At 44.5% G+C, this 17,347-nt stretch overlaps 3 protein-coding genes across 7 annotated transcripts in view; 1 reads left to right on the top strand and 2 right to left on the bottom strand.

Annotated features, from left to right (window-relative positions):
- Positions 1-48: 48 nt before the first annotated feature.
- On the bottom strand, positions 49-7,074 carry COG8 (component of oligomeric golgi complex 8). The gene is given in 6 exon segments (XM_020881113.2): positions 49-496; positions 1,295-1,463; positions 3,328-3,608; positions 3,611-4,154; positions 4,941-5,148; positions 6,576-7,074. Coding segments are annotated over 6 exon segments (1,869 nt in total). The 5' UTR covers positions 6,971-7,074; the 3' UTR covers positions 49-224.
- A 53-nt stretch (positions 7,075-7,127) lies between these two features.
- Positions 7,128-17,347, top strand: part of NIP7 (nucleolar pre-rRNA processing protein NIP7) — a 68,024-nt gene continuing 57,804 nt past the window's right edge. For 3 of the 5 annotated variants that reach the window (XM_070451094.1, XM_070451092.1, XM_070451093.1), the window contains exons 1-4: positions 7,128-7,306; positions 7,426-7,512; positions 7,606-7,744; positions 8,451-8,591. In XM_070451094.1, the coding sequence (XP_070307195.1) occupies positions 7,251-7,306; positions 7,426-7,512; positions 7,606-7,744; positions 8,451-8,591 (423 nt within the window). In that variant the 5' untranslated portion in view covers positions 7,128-7,250. Of the gene's footprint in view, positions 7,307-7,425; positions 7,513-7,605; positions 7,745-8,450; positions 8,592-8,796; positions 13,986-15,498; positions 15,627-17,347 lie in introns of those variants that run through there. The other 2 variants (XM_020881115.2, XM_020881114.2) reach the window with 2 other exon arrangements.
- TMED6 (transmembrane p24 trafficking protein 6) lies at positions 10,429-16,963 on the bottom strand. The gene is made up of 5 exons (XM_070451095.1): positions 16,875-16,963; positions 15,620-15,850; positions 14,286-14,412; positions 12,662-12,810; positions 10,429-10,748 (listed from the first exon to the last, which is right to left on the bottom strand). Exons 1-5 carry the CDS (start codon positions 16,875-16,877, stop codon positions 10,515-10,517), a joined length of 744 nt encoding a protein of 247 aa, XP_070307196.1. The 5' UTR covers positions 16,878-16,963; the 3' UTR covers positions 10,429-10,514.

The raw sequence follows: 17,347 nt of genomic DNA, 5'->3' as shown, positions 1-17,347 counted from the left end.
CCCCGTTTCTGATAGTTTAACCAAGCATTTACAAGAATAGCCAAGAGGTTCACTATTTTTTAAATTTAATTGGAATATGGTTGCTTTGAGGGTTCTCTCTTGAATTACGCGTTTTGCAGCCTCTCCCACGCGCGGCAACACCCGTTCCCACCGGGGCGGCGTAACGTTCCCCCACCCCGCGCCCGGGGACCCGCCGCATCGGCCTTGGGGGCAGGCAGCGCCTGTCAGATACCCGCACTGGGCTCGTCGGGCTGCGGGGGCCCCGCGGACTCCACCTCCTCTTGCCTCGCGTCAGGGACAGCTGGGCGGACGCGCTCCGGGCTCGGCGCCTCGGGGGACAGTGCTGGCGCTGGAGCCGGGAGCTCGGGGACTAGCTCCTTGTCCAGACAGAAGACCGGCTCTCTCTTGGGCAGGATAAAGGCCAGAGGCTCCTGGACTACGCTGACGTTCACGTGCCCCAGGTTTCCGTACTTGGAGAGCTGAGTGGGTGGAATGCCTGACCCAGAAGGTAAAGAACATAAGTGAAAAAAACTTTTAATAAGTTTAAATATTGATGTGTCACAAGGGAAAAAATCCCAAAACACTTACTGGGAGTAACGAACACAGTTACCACATTTCAGTACTGTAAAAATCACCTTTGTGATAGGGGACAGGGAGCTGTGCCGTAAAGCCAGACTGTGAAGGTAAGCGGAACAGCACAGTGCAGGGCAGATGGAGAAAGGAGAGCCTGGGCAGGCACTGGCTTCCCCGGACAGGGCTAGGGAGAAGCTGGGGAAGCCAAGAGCAGCCACTCTGCTGGTGGGACCACTGCCCACTGCCCTCCCGCATGCCCTTCACCACACAGAGACAGTGGGCAAAGGGACACGAAGGCAAATTACAAAAAAATACTTCATAAACACCGTCTATAAACATTTCATGGCAATGGAATCATACATTGTGGTTTCTTGTGATTGGCTTCTTTCACTTAGCCAGATATAAACATATTGAATGAGTCTATTGATAAGAAATGTCCAAAAAAAAGAAAAAGAAATATCCAGAAAGGGAAAATCTACTGCAACAGAAAGTAGGTTAGTAGCTGCCAGGGGCTAAGGGTGAGATTGGGGAATGACCACAAATGAACACCAGGGATCTTTGGGGTGATGGAAATGTTCTAAAATTAGATGGTAACAATGGTTGCACACCTCTGTACATTTTTACTAAAAACTCTTAATTTTAAAAAAATAGGTGAATTACTTAGTATGTGAATTATGTCAATAAAATAGTTTTAAAAATCTTTTCTTCTCCCTTCTCTTACCTAAGGTCTGTGCGATCTGAGCTGGAGGAAAAAGGACTTGGAGACAGCGATTTAAATAAGGAACAAGGTCTTCCAGGAAGACAGTGCAAAACTGGATAAAGAGCTCTTGCTCCCCACTGCTGAAGGCAGCCTCTTCTGCACGATGGAAGGCCAGGATTACTTTAGTTACCTAGGAGAAAAGGGCACTGCCAATTACCTGTTAATCTATCCCCATCAGCAGTGACAAACATGTGCAGCCCTCAAGTTTTCCAAAAGAACAGTCCTTCCAAACAGTACATCATTATCTTGTTTAAATTCACAACTGTGGTCAGTCTTCACAATTCTGTCACTTCAATGATATATTCCTTACTCAACTAGTTTTATTATTGGCGCAGTTTCCAATTCCAGTGCAGGAGCATCATGAAATACACAGAATACATCATTTTTGGCTCCCATGGGAGATGGACTAGAACTCTGATGGATCCAGGAAAATACCAGCAATACCATAAAAGGTTTTACTGAGTAAGGCCTCTGAAGTTCCAAAATGCTAGAACCACTAGAAAATTGTAAAGGAGGAGGAAAACAGAGCTGGAAAAGAACATACATTATTTCCACATACAAATAACAGGGCAAGCCTAGCTAACATTACAGACAGGTGTCACGGTGACAGGGATAAGAACAGAGACTCTGGGAAACTGCCTGGTGGTTCAGTGGTTAGAAATCTGTGCTTTCATTGCCGAGGGCCTGGGTTCAATCCCTGGTCACAAGCTGCAATGTACCGCCAAACAAACAAGTAAATAACAAAGAGCCTCTGGTGCTAAATGTTCTGGGCTCTAGTTCAAGCTGTGCACTCAGTGCTTCTGTGGCCTCTAAGTGATTACTTAGCCCTCTGTGTCTGACAGTTCACTCATCTATAAAGCAGAGCCAGCAGAAGGACCTAACCTCATAGAATTGTGAGGATAAAGGCTGAATATGTATAAAGTGTGATGAACTATGTGACATGAGGTAAGCTCTAGATGGATACTAGCTAATTACTATTATATGAATTTCACTGACCCTAAAAAGCCTCATTGCTCATGCTTTCTTGCTGTTTCTTACAGGAGGACATCAACAGAAAGACTCGATACAAGCACGTCACAACTGCCGCCTGGTTGACAGGGACTATAGGATGCCATCAATTGTAAGAATCTAAAGATGTAATGTTTAAAAACATGCACCATACTCAGAAATTAGTAGGATCAGTAGTGTTCCTTATATTAGATAGAATTCTAAGATGGCTCTTGTGATCCCCACCTCCTGGTACCCACTCCTTTGTGTTTCCTCCTCCTCCTTGAGCGCAGGCAGAACCAAAAGGATATGGCAAAGGTGAAGGATTCTGCAGTTTTCATTAACATCCCAAATCGGCTGACTGTGAATTAATGAAAAAGGAAGTTATCCTGGGTGGGCCTGACTTAATTAGATGAATCTCTTAAAAAGAGGGCTGAGGAAGAGACTCAAGGAGGAGAGATGCTCTCCCACTGGCCCTGAAGAATCAAAGCTGTGAGCTGCTCATGGAGTGGGGTGGTCTCCAGGAGTTGAGGGCCTCAGTCCTACACTGTAAGGAACAGGAATATGCCACTGTGAATGAACCTGAAAGGAGGGGATCCCGAGCCCCAGATGAGCCCACAGTCGGGCCAACACCTCGATTACAACCTTGTGAGCAGAAGCTCAACCCAGTTATACTGTGCCTGGACTCCTGACCCACAGAAACTGAGACATGATAAATATGTGTTGTTTTAAGCTGCTATGTTTGTGTGAGTTTGTCATGCAGCAACAGAAAACCAATACATCACTGAAAAATTACTACAGGTGAGCCACTTCATGAAGGAGGACTAACCAGACCTTTTCAACTAGAAAAACCTCTAAAACCACACTAAACCTAAGTCAGCAGGCACCCTGTCACACAGACTGGTGTATTACAAAAGTCTCGCCACCTGTAACAAAAGGAGCACCCTGCTACCGCCCCCCGCAAAAAGAAAGGAGGCCCCAGTAGAGAGCCAACAGTCTGCGCTCACCTTGTCAAGGGCGTCGTCCAGGGCCCTGGTCACATCCTGCGCCAGGGCCACGGGGCAGCAGAGGCGTAGATCATTGAAGGCGACCAGAATGTTGTTGAGGAAGCAGGCAAGGGGCGGGAAATCTAAGAGCACCATGGGCGGCTGCAGGGTCCCCGGCTGAGTGACTGGAGCAGCAGCCGGCAGGGTACTGCTGCCCAGGACGGCTGGAGTCGAGATGAGCGTATAAGAGTTCATTTCATCCTGAAACTTCTCGACAGCCTCCTGAATTGCTTTCTGAAAGTGCTGATAGCCACCTGCTGGAAAACAGGTGCCAACTGACCCCGGAAATCAGCCCCTACTCGACTGAAGGACAGCCCAAAGTACATGCACTGGCCCAGCAGAGAGTCCAGACGGCTGCCAATCCCTCGGTTAAGGTCGGTCTCCAGCACCTGCAGGAACTGTGAGACTTTCTGCAGCACCCAGCCGTGGAAGATGGCACTCTCATTCACCATGTGCTCACCCATGGCAGGAGGCAGCAGAGGGTCCTCGTCTGAGAAGATGGCACGGTACTGGGTGATAATATCGAACAGATGGACACGGCAGGCCTCGATGGTTTTTGTGATGTGGAAATAGGGATCATCATTGGGGATGGCAGTCAGGATGGAACGGAGCCAAGCATCTCGGGCCTGAAGAAACTTGACCCTCAGCTCAGCCTCAGTGAAGACATCCATTTGCCGTAGAAAGCCAATGACACGGAGGCAGGCAGGGAGCTGGATGTTGGTCCTCAGTTGTTGGATCAGCTGGCTCAGCATCAGCTGCATGGACTGGCGCACTTCATTCACAATGCCCTGACAACACGGGGTGAGTCAGTACGCTAGGGAAGACACTCCCCGGAACCCATTCCACTAGCCCTGAATATTGCCAACCAACATTCCCACTGCTGTCCTGACGTATGAGATAGACCTCCTGAAACTGATGCATCCAGGCTTACCAACAAAGATTCGGTTCACTGTGGCCTACCGGCCCTGCCTGGTTCTCCTGCCCTCACCTGCATCCTAATGCTCTCCCCTTGCTCACTGCAGACCAGCCAGAATGGCTGTCTTTTTTACTTCTAAACACTCCAACTTCTTCGCTCCTTAGCCTGCTATACTTGGTCAGACACTTTCTGGTTTGGTCTCTCCCCACATCTTCATGTGGCTGGATTCTCATCATCTGGATCTCAGCTTAAATGTTACTTCTCCAGAAAAGCCTTTTCTGACCACTCTTCCTGGAGCACCCCACCTAGTCTTCTACCCCGCTCCCTGGTGTATTTCACTATCTGAAAGGATATTATCTATTTGCCAGTTAACAGCTTATAGTCACAAGAGCCACAGCCTTGTCTTTGTTCACACTACTTCCCTAGTAGTTCACACTACTTCCCAGGCACCTAGATCACTGCCTGGCACATGGGTAATATTTATCAGCTGACTGAGTAATGAATGTATGTTTTATGAATAAGCCTGCCTGCTTTGCAGTAACTGATGTGAAACATGCAAGGAGTTTCTCCAAGGTTTCTGCCTAAAGGGTCAGTGATGACCACAGAATTACTGACCATAAGAACATAAGTTTGAGTCTTCTCTGGGCAAGTTGGCTACCTGGATGACAGGAATGGAGGAGTATTTCCTTTCTAGTCGGCGTACGTAGGCTGCCAGCTCCAGGGCCTCTTCATAATAGCTGTTCCGGACACAGGTATCCATGAGCTGAGGGATCTCCAGGATCTCCAGAATTTCCGTGTGCCGGTTTAGAGTCAGGGTGTTCATCCGGCGATTGGAACTGATCTCCTCAGCCTCTTTCACAAAATTCCTAGTAACAGTCAGGAGAACATTTGGTGGTTCACCGCTCTGCATCCAGTTACCAAGCACTTACTATGAACTGACACCAGGCTAGATGATTAATCTGATTTAATCTTTACACCAAACTCATCAGGTACTTTTATCCCAAAGATTTTAAGCAACTTGTCTAAGATCACACAACTAATAAGTGATTAAAAAAAAAAGATTTGAATCCAGATATGCCACTTAACTACTCTTGCCTGAAAAATCCCACGGACTGAGGAGCCTGGTAGGCTGCAGTCCATGGGGTCGCTAAGAGTCGGACTCAACTAAGCAACTTCACTTTCACTTTCCACTTTCATGCATTGGAGAAGGAAATGGCAACCCACTCCAGTGTTCTTGCCTGGAGAACCCCAGGGACAGGGGAGCCTTGGTGGGCTGCCGTCTATGGGGTCACACAGAGTCGGACACGACTGAAGCGACTTAGCAGCAGCAGTAGCAGCATGCCACTTAACAAGCCATGGCAAGGTACTTAGTCTCTCTGAACTGTTTCTTCATTGGTAAAATAGTACTACGACCCACCTCATAAGGATGTGAGGATTAAATGAGCTGATAGGTATAAACCATTTAACACAGAATCTGATATGGAGTAAATGTTCCTTTAATAATGGCTGTTCTTATTTGCCCCAAGTAGCTTTGAACTACAACCTAACCCCCAAGTTCCCTCAGCCTCTTAATCTCTGCTATTGTCCAACCTTAGTTCCTGCTACAGTCCCCCTTTCTTCTTTGTAACTGCAGAGGCCTGCTTTGTGAAGCCCCTTCTCTATTCTAGAGGACTGGAAGAATGTGAAAGCTATTCTCAAATATTGAAAGACTCTAAAGAAAACACTTTTCTCATGAAAGGCTGGAAGGCAGAATTAGGGATAATGATAGAGACAGAATATGGTTCAAAAAGGAAGTTTGGTGGAGTTTTTGTGGGGTTTTTTGAGGATTATTACTGCTCCCAAATGGGATTTTCTTGTCAGTCTCCTGTCAGTGAAAGTTTTGGATCAGATATCTCTGATCCAAGCTGTCGTAAGTACGTGTGTGTTGTGTGTATGTTTACCTAAATATGCACATATATTAAGCTGACAGTTGTAGGGTGTTAATTATGATATGTCAGACCCAATGATAAGTGCTTTGTATGCATTCCATTTAGTGCTCACAGCAGCCCTAAGAGGGACGTGCTGCTGGGTTCCAGTTCTGACTTAGAAACATCCTGGGGCGGTCTCAATTTCCTTATACACAAAATGGGAATGGCATGCGTACCTCGAAGGCTGTTGTGATGCTTAAAAGGATTAATAAAATGCTCAGAGGAGAAGCTGGCATATAGTAAGCTCTAAGTGTTAAGTATTCCTATCATCACAAAGACAACTATTACAGTTATTAAAAGCCCCTCTAGCTCCGGGCCCGCCGCACCTGCAGCTCTGTTGGAAGCTGGGCAAGCGGTCGAGCAGGCGGCCGAGCGACTCCTCCACATCCCCAAAGAGGCGGTGGATGCGCTCGGTGCACTCGGCGCCGCGGATGAAGGTCTTGTAGTTGGCGAAGGCCAAGTCGCGCGTCTGCTGCAGCAGCTGCGCTCGCTCCTCGGCCAGGCGCTCGGGCTCCCGCCGTAGCCGCTCCAGTCCTGAGCCACTCAACTCCCTGAGATAGCGTCCCACGTCAGGCCGCTCCCGCCACTGGGCCTCCGGAAAGCGGTCCCGGAACAGCGACGCCAGGAGCCCTTCATCCTCCACCTCCCCGAGAGCAGCCGCGGTGGCTGTCGTCGTGGCCGAGGCCGTAGTTGAAGATGGGATCGTTGCCGTCGCCGCCATCTTTTCGGCAACAGCGTCACTTCCTCTCCCATCCAGGGAGGGCGCTGACTTTCTAATCTAGAACCGGAAGCGACTGGGGCTCACTTCCAGTCTCTATGGTTTCTCGTCAGGCCGGCTTTCTTTTCCCGAGAGTCCTCCAGATTACGGGGCGCTAGCGTGGGGAACTATTAGAAAGCAGCTAGAGAGGCCGGCTTTGGGGTTGCCAAGGAGCGGCCGGCGGCTGGGCTTCCGTTTCCGCTAACTGAGGCACGAGGATCCGGCGTTCCAACCCAGCGGGAAAATGCGGCCGCTGACTGAAGAGGAGACCCGAGTAATGTTTGAGAAGATAGCAAAATAGTAAGAGCGCTGGAGCAGAAGAGGGAGTGTGTGGTTGGCGGGGAGGAGCGTGGGTAGGGAGTGGGGCGCGGTGTGTGGACGAGTCCGGGCGCCGTCTCCAGTCCTCATTTTGCTCTCAGCATCGGGGAGAATCTTCAGCTGCTGGTCGACAGGCCCGACGGCACCTACTGTTTCAGGCTGCACAACGACCGGGTGTACTACGTGAGGTGAGGCGGCGCGGGGCCAGGTAGGCAGCGTGGAGCGGGTGCGGGCCTGGATCCCACCGTACTCCCTCACCTCCTCCTTCCCTATCCCTTCAGTGAGAAGATTTTGAAGTTGGCCGCCAATATCTCCGGTGACAAGCTGGTGTCGTTGGGGACGTGCTTCGGAAAATTCACCAAGACCCATAAGTTTCGGTTGCACATCACGGCTCTGGATTACCTAGCACCCTATGCCAAGGTTTGTAAGGTGGTTTCAGCTCGCCACTAGGGATGGAGGCAGTCTAGGCCGAGGGCCACATCAGAACGCAGAATAAGGCACATCTGCTATGCAACGGAGTCCCTGACCATGCTTAGGGTCAGTGCCAGCACCTGTAGCCATACATTTGCTACCTGGGCGTCGTTGGTGCTGGGGGGTAGGAGCTCACCCTGTGGGCTGCGTAGTGGTCCTTATCTCCAGCAAAAATTGAAAAGCCTATGCAAACGCAGCTCGAGACCAAAAAGGAAATAGGTGGCTATGAAGAGGAGCACAGTGGGCTACAGAAAAAGAGCTGTTAAACTTTAAACCCATGGGAGAAATTGAAGAGTTGAGGAAAGAATCTCATGGTAGTTCTCTCATGGAGTGAACGGTTTAAGGGAAACAGCCCTCTTTCCTTGAAAATTCATATTACAAAATAAATGATGTGTAGAAATAACAATCACTATGTTTTGTACCTGCAACTGACATAGTATTGTAGGTCACAGTACTTCAGTTTTGAGGTCACAAAGAGTCGGGCACGACTGAGCAACTGAACATACACATGCATGCACATAATTCAGTGTAAAAGTAAAAGAGCTTAGTTCATAAGAAAAAAAGAAATTAACCACAGACATAGTAGTTAGCTAATCTACAAGGGTGTAACTGTTAGCATTTTTATGTCTTTTGGGTTTAATTCTTTTTCTTCTAGTATAAAGTGTGGATAAAACCTGGAGCAGAGCAGTCCTTCCTGTATGGGAACCATGTGCTGAAATCTGGACTTGGGCGAATCACTGAAAACACTTCTCAGTACCAGGGAGTCGTGGTATACTCCATGGCAGATGTCCCTCTGGTGAGTAGAGATAGTGGCTGTTAAAAAATCAAGTATCTTTTCTTTCAAGAAGGATGTGTTTTCAGTCTGCTCTTGAGAGGCTAAATTCTTGGCACCTTTTGAATTTTTCAAAGAACTGTATTTTTTCATCTTTGTTGTTTCCAGACCTCAGTGCGTATTTATTGAATGACTTGAGTGAATCAGTGTCTCTTCTTTTGAATCCCAGGGTTTTGGGGTGGCAGCAAAGTCCACACAAGACTGCAGGAAAGTAGACCCCATGGCGATTGTGGTATTTCATCAAGCAGACATTGGGGAATATGTGCGGCACGAAGAGACATTGACTTAAAGCACAATCGTCGCAAGGACTTGTGGCTGTGTGGAAGGGCCTAGTTTTGTTTCCTGTGTCTCTGTAGGCGCCACCGTCATGTTGAATTTTTGTGACCTCTTCAGGGACTTCTTAGTTTAATATTCTCTCTATCACGGACAAATACAGGCTGGATTCTTACTGTGCAGAAATGACTCAAAAATGAGGTTTCAGATCTTTGTGATTGTGACTGACTAGATTACTGTGTTTTATATTTGAATCAGAGGGCTTCTTGTTTTGAGTAACAGGTTCTAAATTGTTGGAACTGAGGACAAGAATAGCTTGTTATTGTTATCTATGATAACACTGTTTTCCAAACACATAATAAGAACATAATGAATTTTCTTAAATATTTATTAATATTATGAAAAACAGATATTGCCATATCAGAAGTAGGTCAGGTTTGGGATTTTACAAATGAAATATAGATAAAATAGTAAGAGCGGTTTATTCTGTGGCTTTTCTGTATGATAGGTGCTGTGTGGTGTGGAAGAAAAAACTCTTGATTCAAACACTGTTTCTCACATTTACTAGCTATATGGCCTTAGATGAGTCATTAAACTTCAATAAGCTTCATTTCTTTCTTCTTTCGAAATACCTTAGCCATCTTCCTCAGAATAGTTTTTAGAATTCAGAATCATGATTGTAAAGAAGCTAACACAGCGCTTGGCAAATGATGGTGTTAAATACATACTAAGATTTGTTTTTGTAACACTTATACTGAGTATTTCTGTTACTAAGAATAGGATATTATGAATATAATTTGATCGTATTACCTTGGCTTTAACAAGTGGTTTTCTTGATCTTTTTCTTGAATGGTATGATCCCAGGCTGAATGTTATTTTTATCACCTTGATTTCTATTATAAACCTTTCGGTTTTTTTAATTAATTTTTTTTTCTTGACGTATAGTTGATATAAAATATTGTGTTAGTTTCAGGTGTACAGCAGAGTGACTCATTTACATGTATATTCTTATAAGTCTTTAATTAACTCACTGGATTGGACAAAAAGCACTAATCAGAGACCCTGCAATAATAATTCAGCTCTTCCATCCTCCCCCATGCCTTCCAAAATTACTTTTAGAATTATTAAAGTACTTTTTAGCAAAAAAGTGTATCATAGAAAAAATTTAATTTCCTGTATTGTAGTTTCTTTAGTGTATATACTGCTTATTTAAATTCCAAAGATGACATCTCTAAAAAGAAAGCATTTTTCAGTTATAGCAAAGCACTCCTGTTTCAGTATGCAACATATAAAACCCAGTTTATATATTTTTGTCCCATTTGTTTCAACTCTTCTCCCTTCCAAGGTTCTCTGTTAATTTCTAAATAGATATAGTAAAGGTTAAGAGGTTGCAATATGATGGGCAGTATTTTGATGGTAGCATTTAGTGCATACTTTAGAAATAATCAGTGTCAGAACTTACACATTTTATTATTTTATTGCTGTTTTGCCTGTGTAGATGAGAGCCATGGAGTACAACTTTCTAAAATTGATTTTTTTCCCAACAACTTTATAAAGATTTGACAAAGCTTGTGTCCCAGAAGGAAAGAGCTAGGGCACTGTAGTCATTTGAGCTTAGCATCTTGGCTTTTGTGTTTCTGTAGTCATTGGGATATTGAAGAGACGCTTCAAGAAATACAGCTGCAGGATCCCAGAAAGAACAATGACAAGGCTCTGGGCTGTTGACCACCAATTCACATAGTTATAGTTTGATTGGAGAAGGAAAAAGTCAGCTGTTTTTCTCATGCGAGCAAAGTTGTAGTGTCGCCACATGTGAAAGATATTGTAATGCACCTTTCGTGTGCTCTCCTGCGGGACAGAAAATGAAATACAGAAAAGGTTCCTCTCTGCCTCTCATCTAGCCTCACCTGGGTACCCACGAGCACTAACCTCCTGTAGTCACATGATTTTGTGATGTGTAAAAGTTGGCTGTTGAGGGTGCAGAACAAAAAAAATGGCCTATTGGAGTTGTTGGTAAATGGCTAGTTTTGTTGTATATGAAAAAATTACCTGGACTTCAGTTTTAAAAAAATTTTTACAATGAAAAATTTCAGTGCTGAAACCAGAAAGCTGTTCCAGTGTATGTCTAGATGTAGACATATACTCAGCACATCATTGCCATCCTGGGCAGTGTCTTCTGTTCTTTGTATATGGTTAAAGATAAGAGCCTGCAAATTTTTACTGAAGGGCCGGACAGTAAATACTCTAGGCTTTGCAAGCCATACAGTCTCTGTTGCAGTTACTAAACTCTGCCACCTGAGGCACAAAATCAGCCACGGACATGTGTCCAGTGAGCTGTCCCCCAGTATCTGCGGGGAAATTGGTCCCAGGACCTGCAGAGGATGCTCTGGTCCCATTGCCGGCCCTCTATATCTTCAGATTCTCCACCTGCAGATACAGAGGGGGACCAACTGTAATTGTCAAATGAGCATTGTTTTGTTCCAGTAAAACTTCACTTAGAAAAACTGGGCTTTTGTGCATCAAGGAGACTGTCAGGAAAGTGGAGAGAGATCCCAAACAGTGGGATAAAATACTGTATTGGCTGAAAAGTTTTTCTGGAAGATATGCTAGAAAATCCTGAACAAGCTTTTTTGGCCAACTCAATATTTGCAAACCATATATCTGATAAAGGACTATTTAGAATATATAAAGGACTCTTAGAACTCCACCATTTGAAAAAAAATGATTTTAAGATGGGCAAAGGATTTGAATAGACATTTCTCTGAAGTAGATATACAAAAGGCAAAAAAACATGGAAAAATGTTCAGTGTCATTAATCATTGGAGACACAACTTAAAAACCAGAAGATAACACTTAGACCCACTAAGATTGCTATAACAAAGACAATAACACATTGGCAAGAATATAGAGAAATTGCAGCTCTCAACAAACGCTGCTGGTGGTATGTAAAATGTGTTACCCACAGTGGAAAAGAGCAGTACCTCATTGAAGTTAAAAAGTTATACTAGCAGAGTATCCACTTTTGTGTGTACAGAAATAGAAGTATGTTCACACAAAAATCTATATGCAGGTGCTCACAGCATCATTATTTATGATAGCCAAGAAGTGGAAGTAACCCAGATGTCTACCAGCTGATGAGAAACAAAATAGGAAGGGAAAAAAAAAGAAACAAAATAGGATGCATATTTACAATAGAATATTATTCATCCAGAAAAAGGAATGAAGTACTAACACATGCTACAATGTGGCTGAACCTTGAAAACATGCTCAATGAAAGAAGCCAAACACAAAAGGCCACATTGTATGAGTCCGCTCATGTGAAATGTACAGAACAGGCAAATCTATAGAAACAGAAAGTAGATTAGTGAGGGATTACCCAGGACTAGGGGGGCATGGGGAACAGAGAGTGAATAACAGGCATGCAGTTTTTTTTGGAGTGATGAAACTTCTGGAATTAGATGCTGGTAATGGTTGCAGGACCTTGTAAACCACTAAACTGTACACTAAAAGTGGTGTGCTATATCTAAATTAAAAGGCTGTGAGCCAAATTTGGCCTGTGAGCCATTATTTGCTGATGCCTGGTAGAAAACAAGTGAGGAATTTCAAGAGCTCTAAGTCACAAAATTAATTACAGGCTTCAGCCTGCTTGCTTTCTACCGAAACGAGCTTTCACTAGTATGATATTATTCCCACTAATTCTAATCTTTCTTCCAAATTTAAGCTTAGTTTCCATGGATGTTTCTCTCCCACAGAACAATTACCTCAATTGCATCCAGAGTATCATTCAGTTGTTTTCTTTCATTCTCCTTGTGGTCCATCTCAGGCCCCTCATAGAAGACTCCAAAATTGAGGTATACTTGCACGGAACCAAAGCGGTTTTGCTGGTTTGCTAGACAAAGCTGATAAAAACCTGTACAGATTCTGAGATCATTACCAAGTTCTTGATCTCCTACCCTCCCATCCTCTAAATTTCCCTGGAGATAACTGTTCTCCAAAGTTAAGTGTGCTGCTGCTGTGAAGTCGCTTCAGTCGTGTCCGACTCTGTGCGACCCCATAGACAGCAGCCCACCAGGCTCTGCCGTCCCTGGGATTCTCCAGGCAAGAACACGAGTGGTTTGCCATTTCCTTCTCCAATGCATGAAGGAGAAAAGTGAGAGTGAAGTCGCTGTCCGACTCTTCGCGACCCCACGGACTGCAGCCTACCAGGCTCCTCCGTCCATGGCATTTTCCAGGCAAGAGTACTGGAGTGGGTTGCCGTTGCCTTCTCCTATAGACAAAACTGCAAAGATTCAGATTTTGATGTGGAAGATCCTGATCTTACTTGAAATGTATTTTACTAAATACCATAATGTTGTTTTGCCAGATTTTAGTAACTTGAGCTCTGTATTGGATGGAAAACGTTTTCATCTTTTTCAACCTCTAATTCTACATCTTCTAAGCAATTTCTAACCACAGGCATATTAAGAGCATATTGTTTGCCTGCTTGTACACCATTAGAGCTGGGATATCATCTTGATCTTGAAAAGGAGAGATGGATGCTGTGTGAATGAAAGAAACTATCCAGGAGTGACTTCCTGCAAGGTGGTCTGTATGGGGGCTGCTGGTTTGGGGTATGTACTGATGCTTATTCTCAACTGGGGTCACCTCCTGCACGTGGCAGTGGGGGAGCAGTGGGGAGGAGCAGGGTTCGAAAGATGTGTCAGTGTATTTGATTGTCTAAGTGACTGGAAGGTGTTACTGGCATATCGGGGCCAAAGATGTTAAATAATAATGCTGATATCCTGTGCTATGAACTGAAGGATTGTCTTATGTACCTGTTGAGAAATACTGTCTTGTTTTGTGCACCTGGCTGATACAGAGAACAGTTCAAACTGACTAGTGCTGTCCGGAGTGAGGACAGGCTCAATCTGGCTGTGGGAATTTTCTGGTGACTGGAGAAGTGCTTTGCTGTAGAATGTGGATATTTGTCATGGCCGTGCATTTCCTTATATTCTGAGTCTGCTTTTTGGTAACTGGCTCAAGTTGTTCTGATGACTGGAGTACTATCCCATAATAAATTTATTAATTGTAATTCTGTATCATAAATGGGTCTGCCTGTTTTGATCACTTTCCCATAATCTGGTTCACTGGAGATGAAGAGATAAAATCAAGCTTCTGGAGCCTAATCAAGGACATCTGATTAATGTCCTTGACCACTGGCAGTCTACAGGAAATCTGGTTTCTGGTGTTCAAGGTTAATTTTTTTTCCCTACGGTTTCACCATCCATATGTGGAAAAGTCAGGGCTTTTGCATCTCAGTACTTACTAATTTCAATATTTCCTCATTATTTTCCAATTTCAAAGAAATACATGATTATTACAATAGCTGTGAGAATGAAAACAGACCTGTCTCGTGGGTAGAGAAGTTAATCTGGCCCCGAACATTCTTAGAGGTCTGTATAAGGAAACCCTGTGGGGTATGTGCAGTGGCAGCAACATGCCGGTCATGTGACATTCCTAGTGTCCGCTGAACCTGCCGAGACACATTAAAGAGGGAGAAAAGCGCTTGCTACATCGTCAGGAAGCTAACTGAATGGTAAGATTTGACATCCAGTGACCATCAGCATAGTGGTTCTGAGTCAGGGATGGTACTGCCCAACCCCCACCTTGCATTTGGGTCGAGGTTTTGCAATGATGTGTGCGAGTAGGGGAGGGCAGGGAGGCAGCAATGCTAAACATCCTGCTATGTTAGAAGCAGTAAGCAAGACAGAGAATTGTCCAAAATGCCAATAGCACCCCTGGTGAGAAAACATGTCTCAGACCTTGAATCTGGCCATGTAGTTCTTGGCTGAACTCACTTGGTTTTGACCTCCCCAGTGGTATACCAGACTTGGGCTTATTTGATACTTGACAGCAAGTAAGGCATTCAATAGGTACTTGTCTCCCTGCTGGGTCTTGAGAAGCCCAGGCTGTGAGCTGTGTGGTAGCTACTATTCTATTACCAATTGAGAGATAAGGAAAACCTCTGATGAATTAGTATAAAATGAATTTTAAGTTACATTGGAATAAGATCAATATCGTTTTTTAATATGTAGACAAAATTTAGAAAGTTAATAGGTTTCCAAGATAAAGAACAAAGGAAATGAACAGCTTCTAAGTTGCGGTTGAGCAGACCATCCTTGGGCACAGCATGGATTAAAGTACTTAGCTTAAAGTATTTAAGCAACAGGACTGACTACATAGAGAAACCTTGAGTCAGTGATTCTTCAATTTGCTGGAATTACCCCTAAAGGCAAGAGAGTAATATTGTTCCCCCAACTTCATAAACTGAAGCGTCTTTGAAATCTCTGGGTCTGTCTCCAAAGTCCATGGGATTTTTTTCATTCAGCTTGGTACCATATCCATATTATTATAATATTTAAAAAATGGACTCTTTCTTTCCCCTCTCATCAAATTCAAGTAAATGTGATGATCACCTCTCCAGGAAGAGGCACCCAGTTTGTCCCATGATTTCGAGCACACTGCCACAGCCCCCAATTTGAGAAGCCAAGCCATATGTTTTAGTGATTATTCATCTATCAAGAGTTTCCATTTAACTGCAGACCCATTTCATTAACAGGTGGGGAGTCACAGCATAATAAAGACGACTAGAACCTTGTGTTTATTTGAAACTTGACCCCCTTTATAAAAGGAAATGAACAAACAAGAAAAACAAGTCCCCAGTATCGCCACGTACCTACCTCGTAACTGAAATAGAAGTAGCCAGTCTGGTGGGCAAATTGCCAGAAGCATTCTGTGCCTCCTGGAGGGATCACAATGGAAAAGTCGTGTCGATCTGCTCCACGGAAGAGGGGCTGGTCCCCATTGCTACTAAGGGGTTCTGTCTTCCGGCTCGTAGCAGAGCTCACTAGGTTCAGAACCACCAGTCCAGCCCCAAAAAGCAAAGGGAACATGCTGCTCTCTGGAGACTCCTGTGTGTGCAGCCCAGTGGAATCAAGCAATTTAGTATATGTGCTGTCGAACCAAGCACGGAATCAAGCAATTTAGACAACTGCTGGGGTAATGATTAACTTCACAAGTAACACTTAGGACAGTCTCAGGGCCACACATAAGATATTCCAGAATAGAATTGGCATGAGACCCCACGTTTGTCTCACAGGAAGAATTTTTGCTTTAACTTCAAAAACTCAGTGGCTTACCAAATCTATTTAACAGGTTTCTACATAGAATCTATTACTTCAGAAGAGCAATTTCCACCCTTCCTTTGGGCTGTCATTTTTCAGTTTTTACCTGTTGGGAATAAACATTAAGCAGGTTTATTTCCAACTATTTGAATGTATGGACTTATTTCTTAGTGCACAGTCACTGGGAGATTTTTTTTCATTCATATCAAATTGCTGCTGCTAAGTCACTTCAGTCGTGTCCGACTGTGTGACCCCATAGACAGCAGCCCACCAGGCTCCTCTGTCCCTGGGATTCTCCAGGCAAGAATCCTGGAGTGGGTTGCCATTTCCTTCTCCAATCAAATTGCTAGATGATACCTATTGCTCCTGTAAGATAGAAGGGGCAAAACCTGTTTCTTTGGACTTCTTTCTGCCCAGTGCTACAGCACAGGAGAGCAAAGCACAGCATGGAAGTGTGTAGAAACATTTAAATGGATGAAGAGTGAGCGAGAGACAGTGGTCAAACTCCTCCACAGATAGCCCTCCTCATTCTGCTACCATCCACTTGAATGATAACAGTCACCTAAAGCTATCCAAAACCCACTGAAAGACTGTTAACGTTGTTCAGACACTTGATATGTCTTCTTTTATCTGTGGCTTCTTTAGCACCCACAGGGGGAAAAAGGCTTACTGAACACCCACTGTCTTCATGGAGGAGAGATTTACCTGCATCTTATTCTCACATCAGCCTACAAGGGAAGTACCATTATCTACTACATTAGAAATGAAATGGACATCCATTTCATTTGAAGAATCCAATGTCTTAACTCACCATCTATAGGCACAGCTGGGGCCCTGAGTGGGCCTCACATTCTTACCCCTCAGGACAGTGTGTCTGTCAGTCTTTGAGTTCTGACAGAGTGTACATGTTTTTATCTCCGCCATCATCTTAAGCATGAGTACCTTCTAACCAAGTATTGCCTCAGAATGCATCACAATGACTCCAAGTGGTAATACTTTTAACAGTCACCAAGTATGTGCTGTTATGAAGAATGTACTTCATAATTATGTTCAGTTCCAGCAAAGGCCAGATGACATCACAGCAATCTGGAGGCACAGTGGCTGCAGTGTCGCTAAGGTGAAGGTAGGAGACAGTGGGATCGTTTCCCAGTGACACAGTGACACCGGCACCTCCACTGGAGTCCCACCACTGCCCCAGTCCTAACACTGCTCACCAATATGTGGTAAGCAGTGACATTCACCAAAACAGCCATCAGTTCATGGTAAGTTGTCTAGTTCCATAGA

Source organism: Odocoileus virginianus, chromosome 20 (assembly GCF_023699985.2).
Source record: "Odocoileus virginianus isolate 20LAN1187 ecotype Illinois chromosome 20, Ovbor_1.2, whole genome shotgun sequence".
Classification (NCBI taxonomy): Eukaryota; Metazoa; Chordata; class Mammalia; order Artiodactyla; family Cervidae; genus Odocoileus; species Odocoileus virginianus.
The sequence above is the reverse complement of the archived record's forward strand: the minus strand, read 5'-3'. Positions and strand labels throughout refer to the sequence as shown.

Excerpts from the sequence above, each read along its gene's own strand:
- TMED6 (XM_070451095.1), bottom strand. Across the intron at positions 12,811-14,285 it reads CTTCTCTACCCACGAGACAG|GTTTTTATCAGCTTTGTCTA; the intron begins GTCTGTTTTCAT and ends GAATCTGTACAG. Across the intron at positions 10,749-12,661 it reads ATACTCTGGATGCAATTGAG|GAGAGCACACGAAAGGTGCA; the intron begins GTAATTGTTCTG and ends TCTGTCCCGCAG.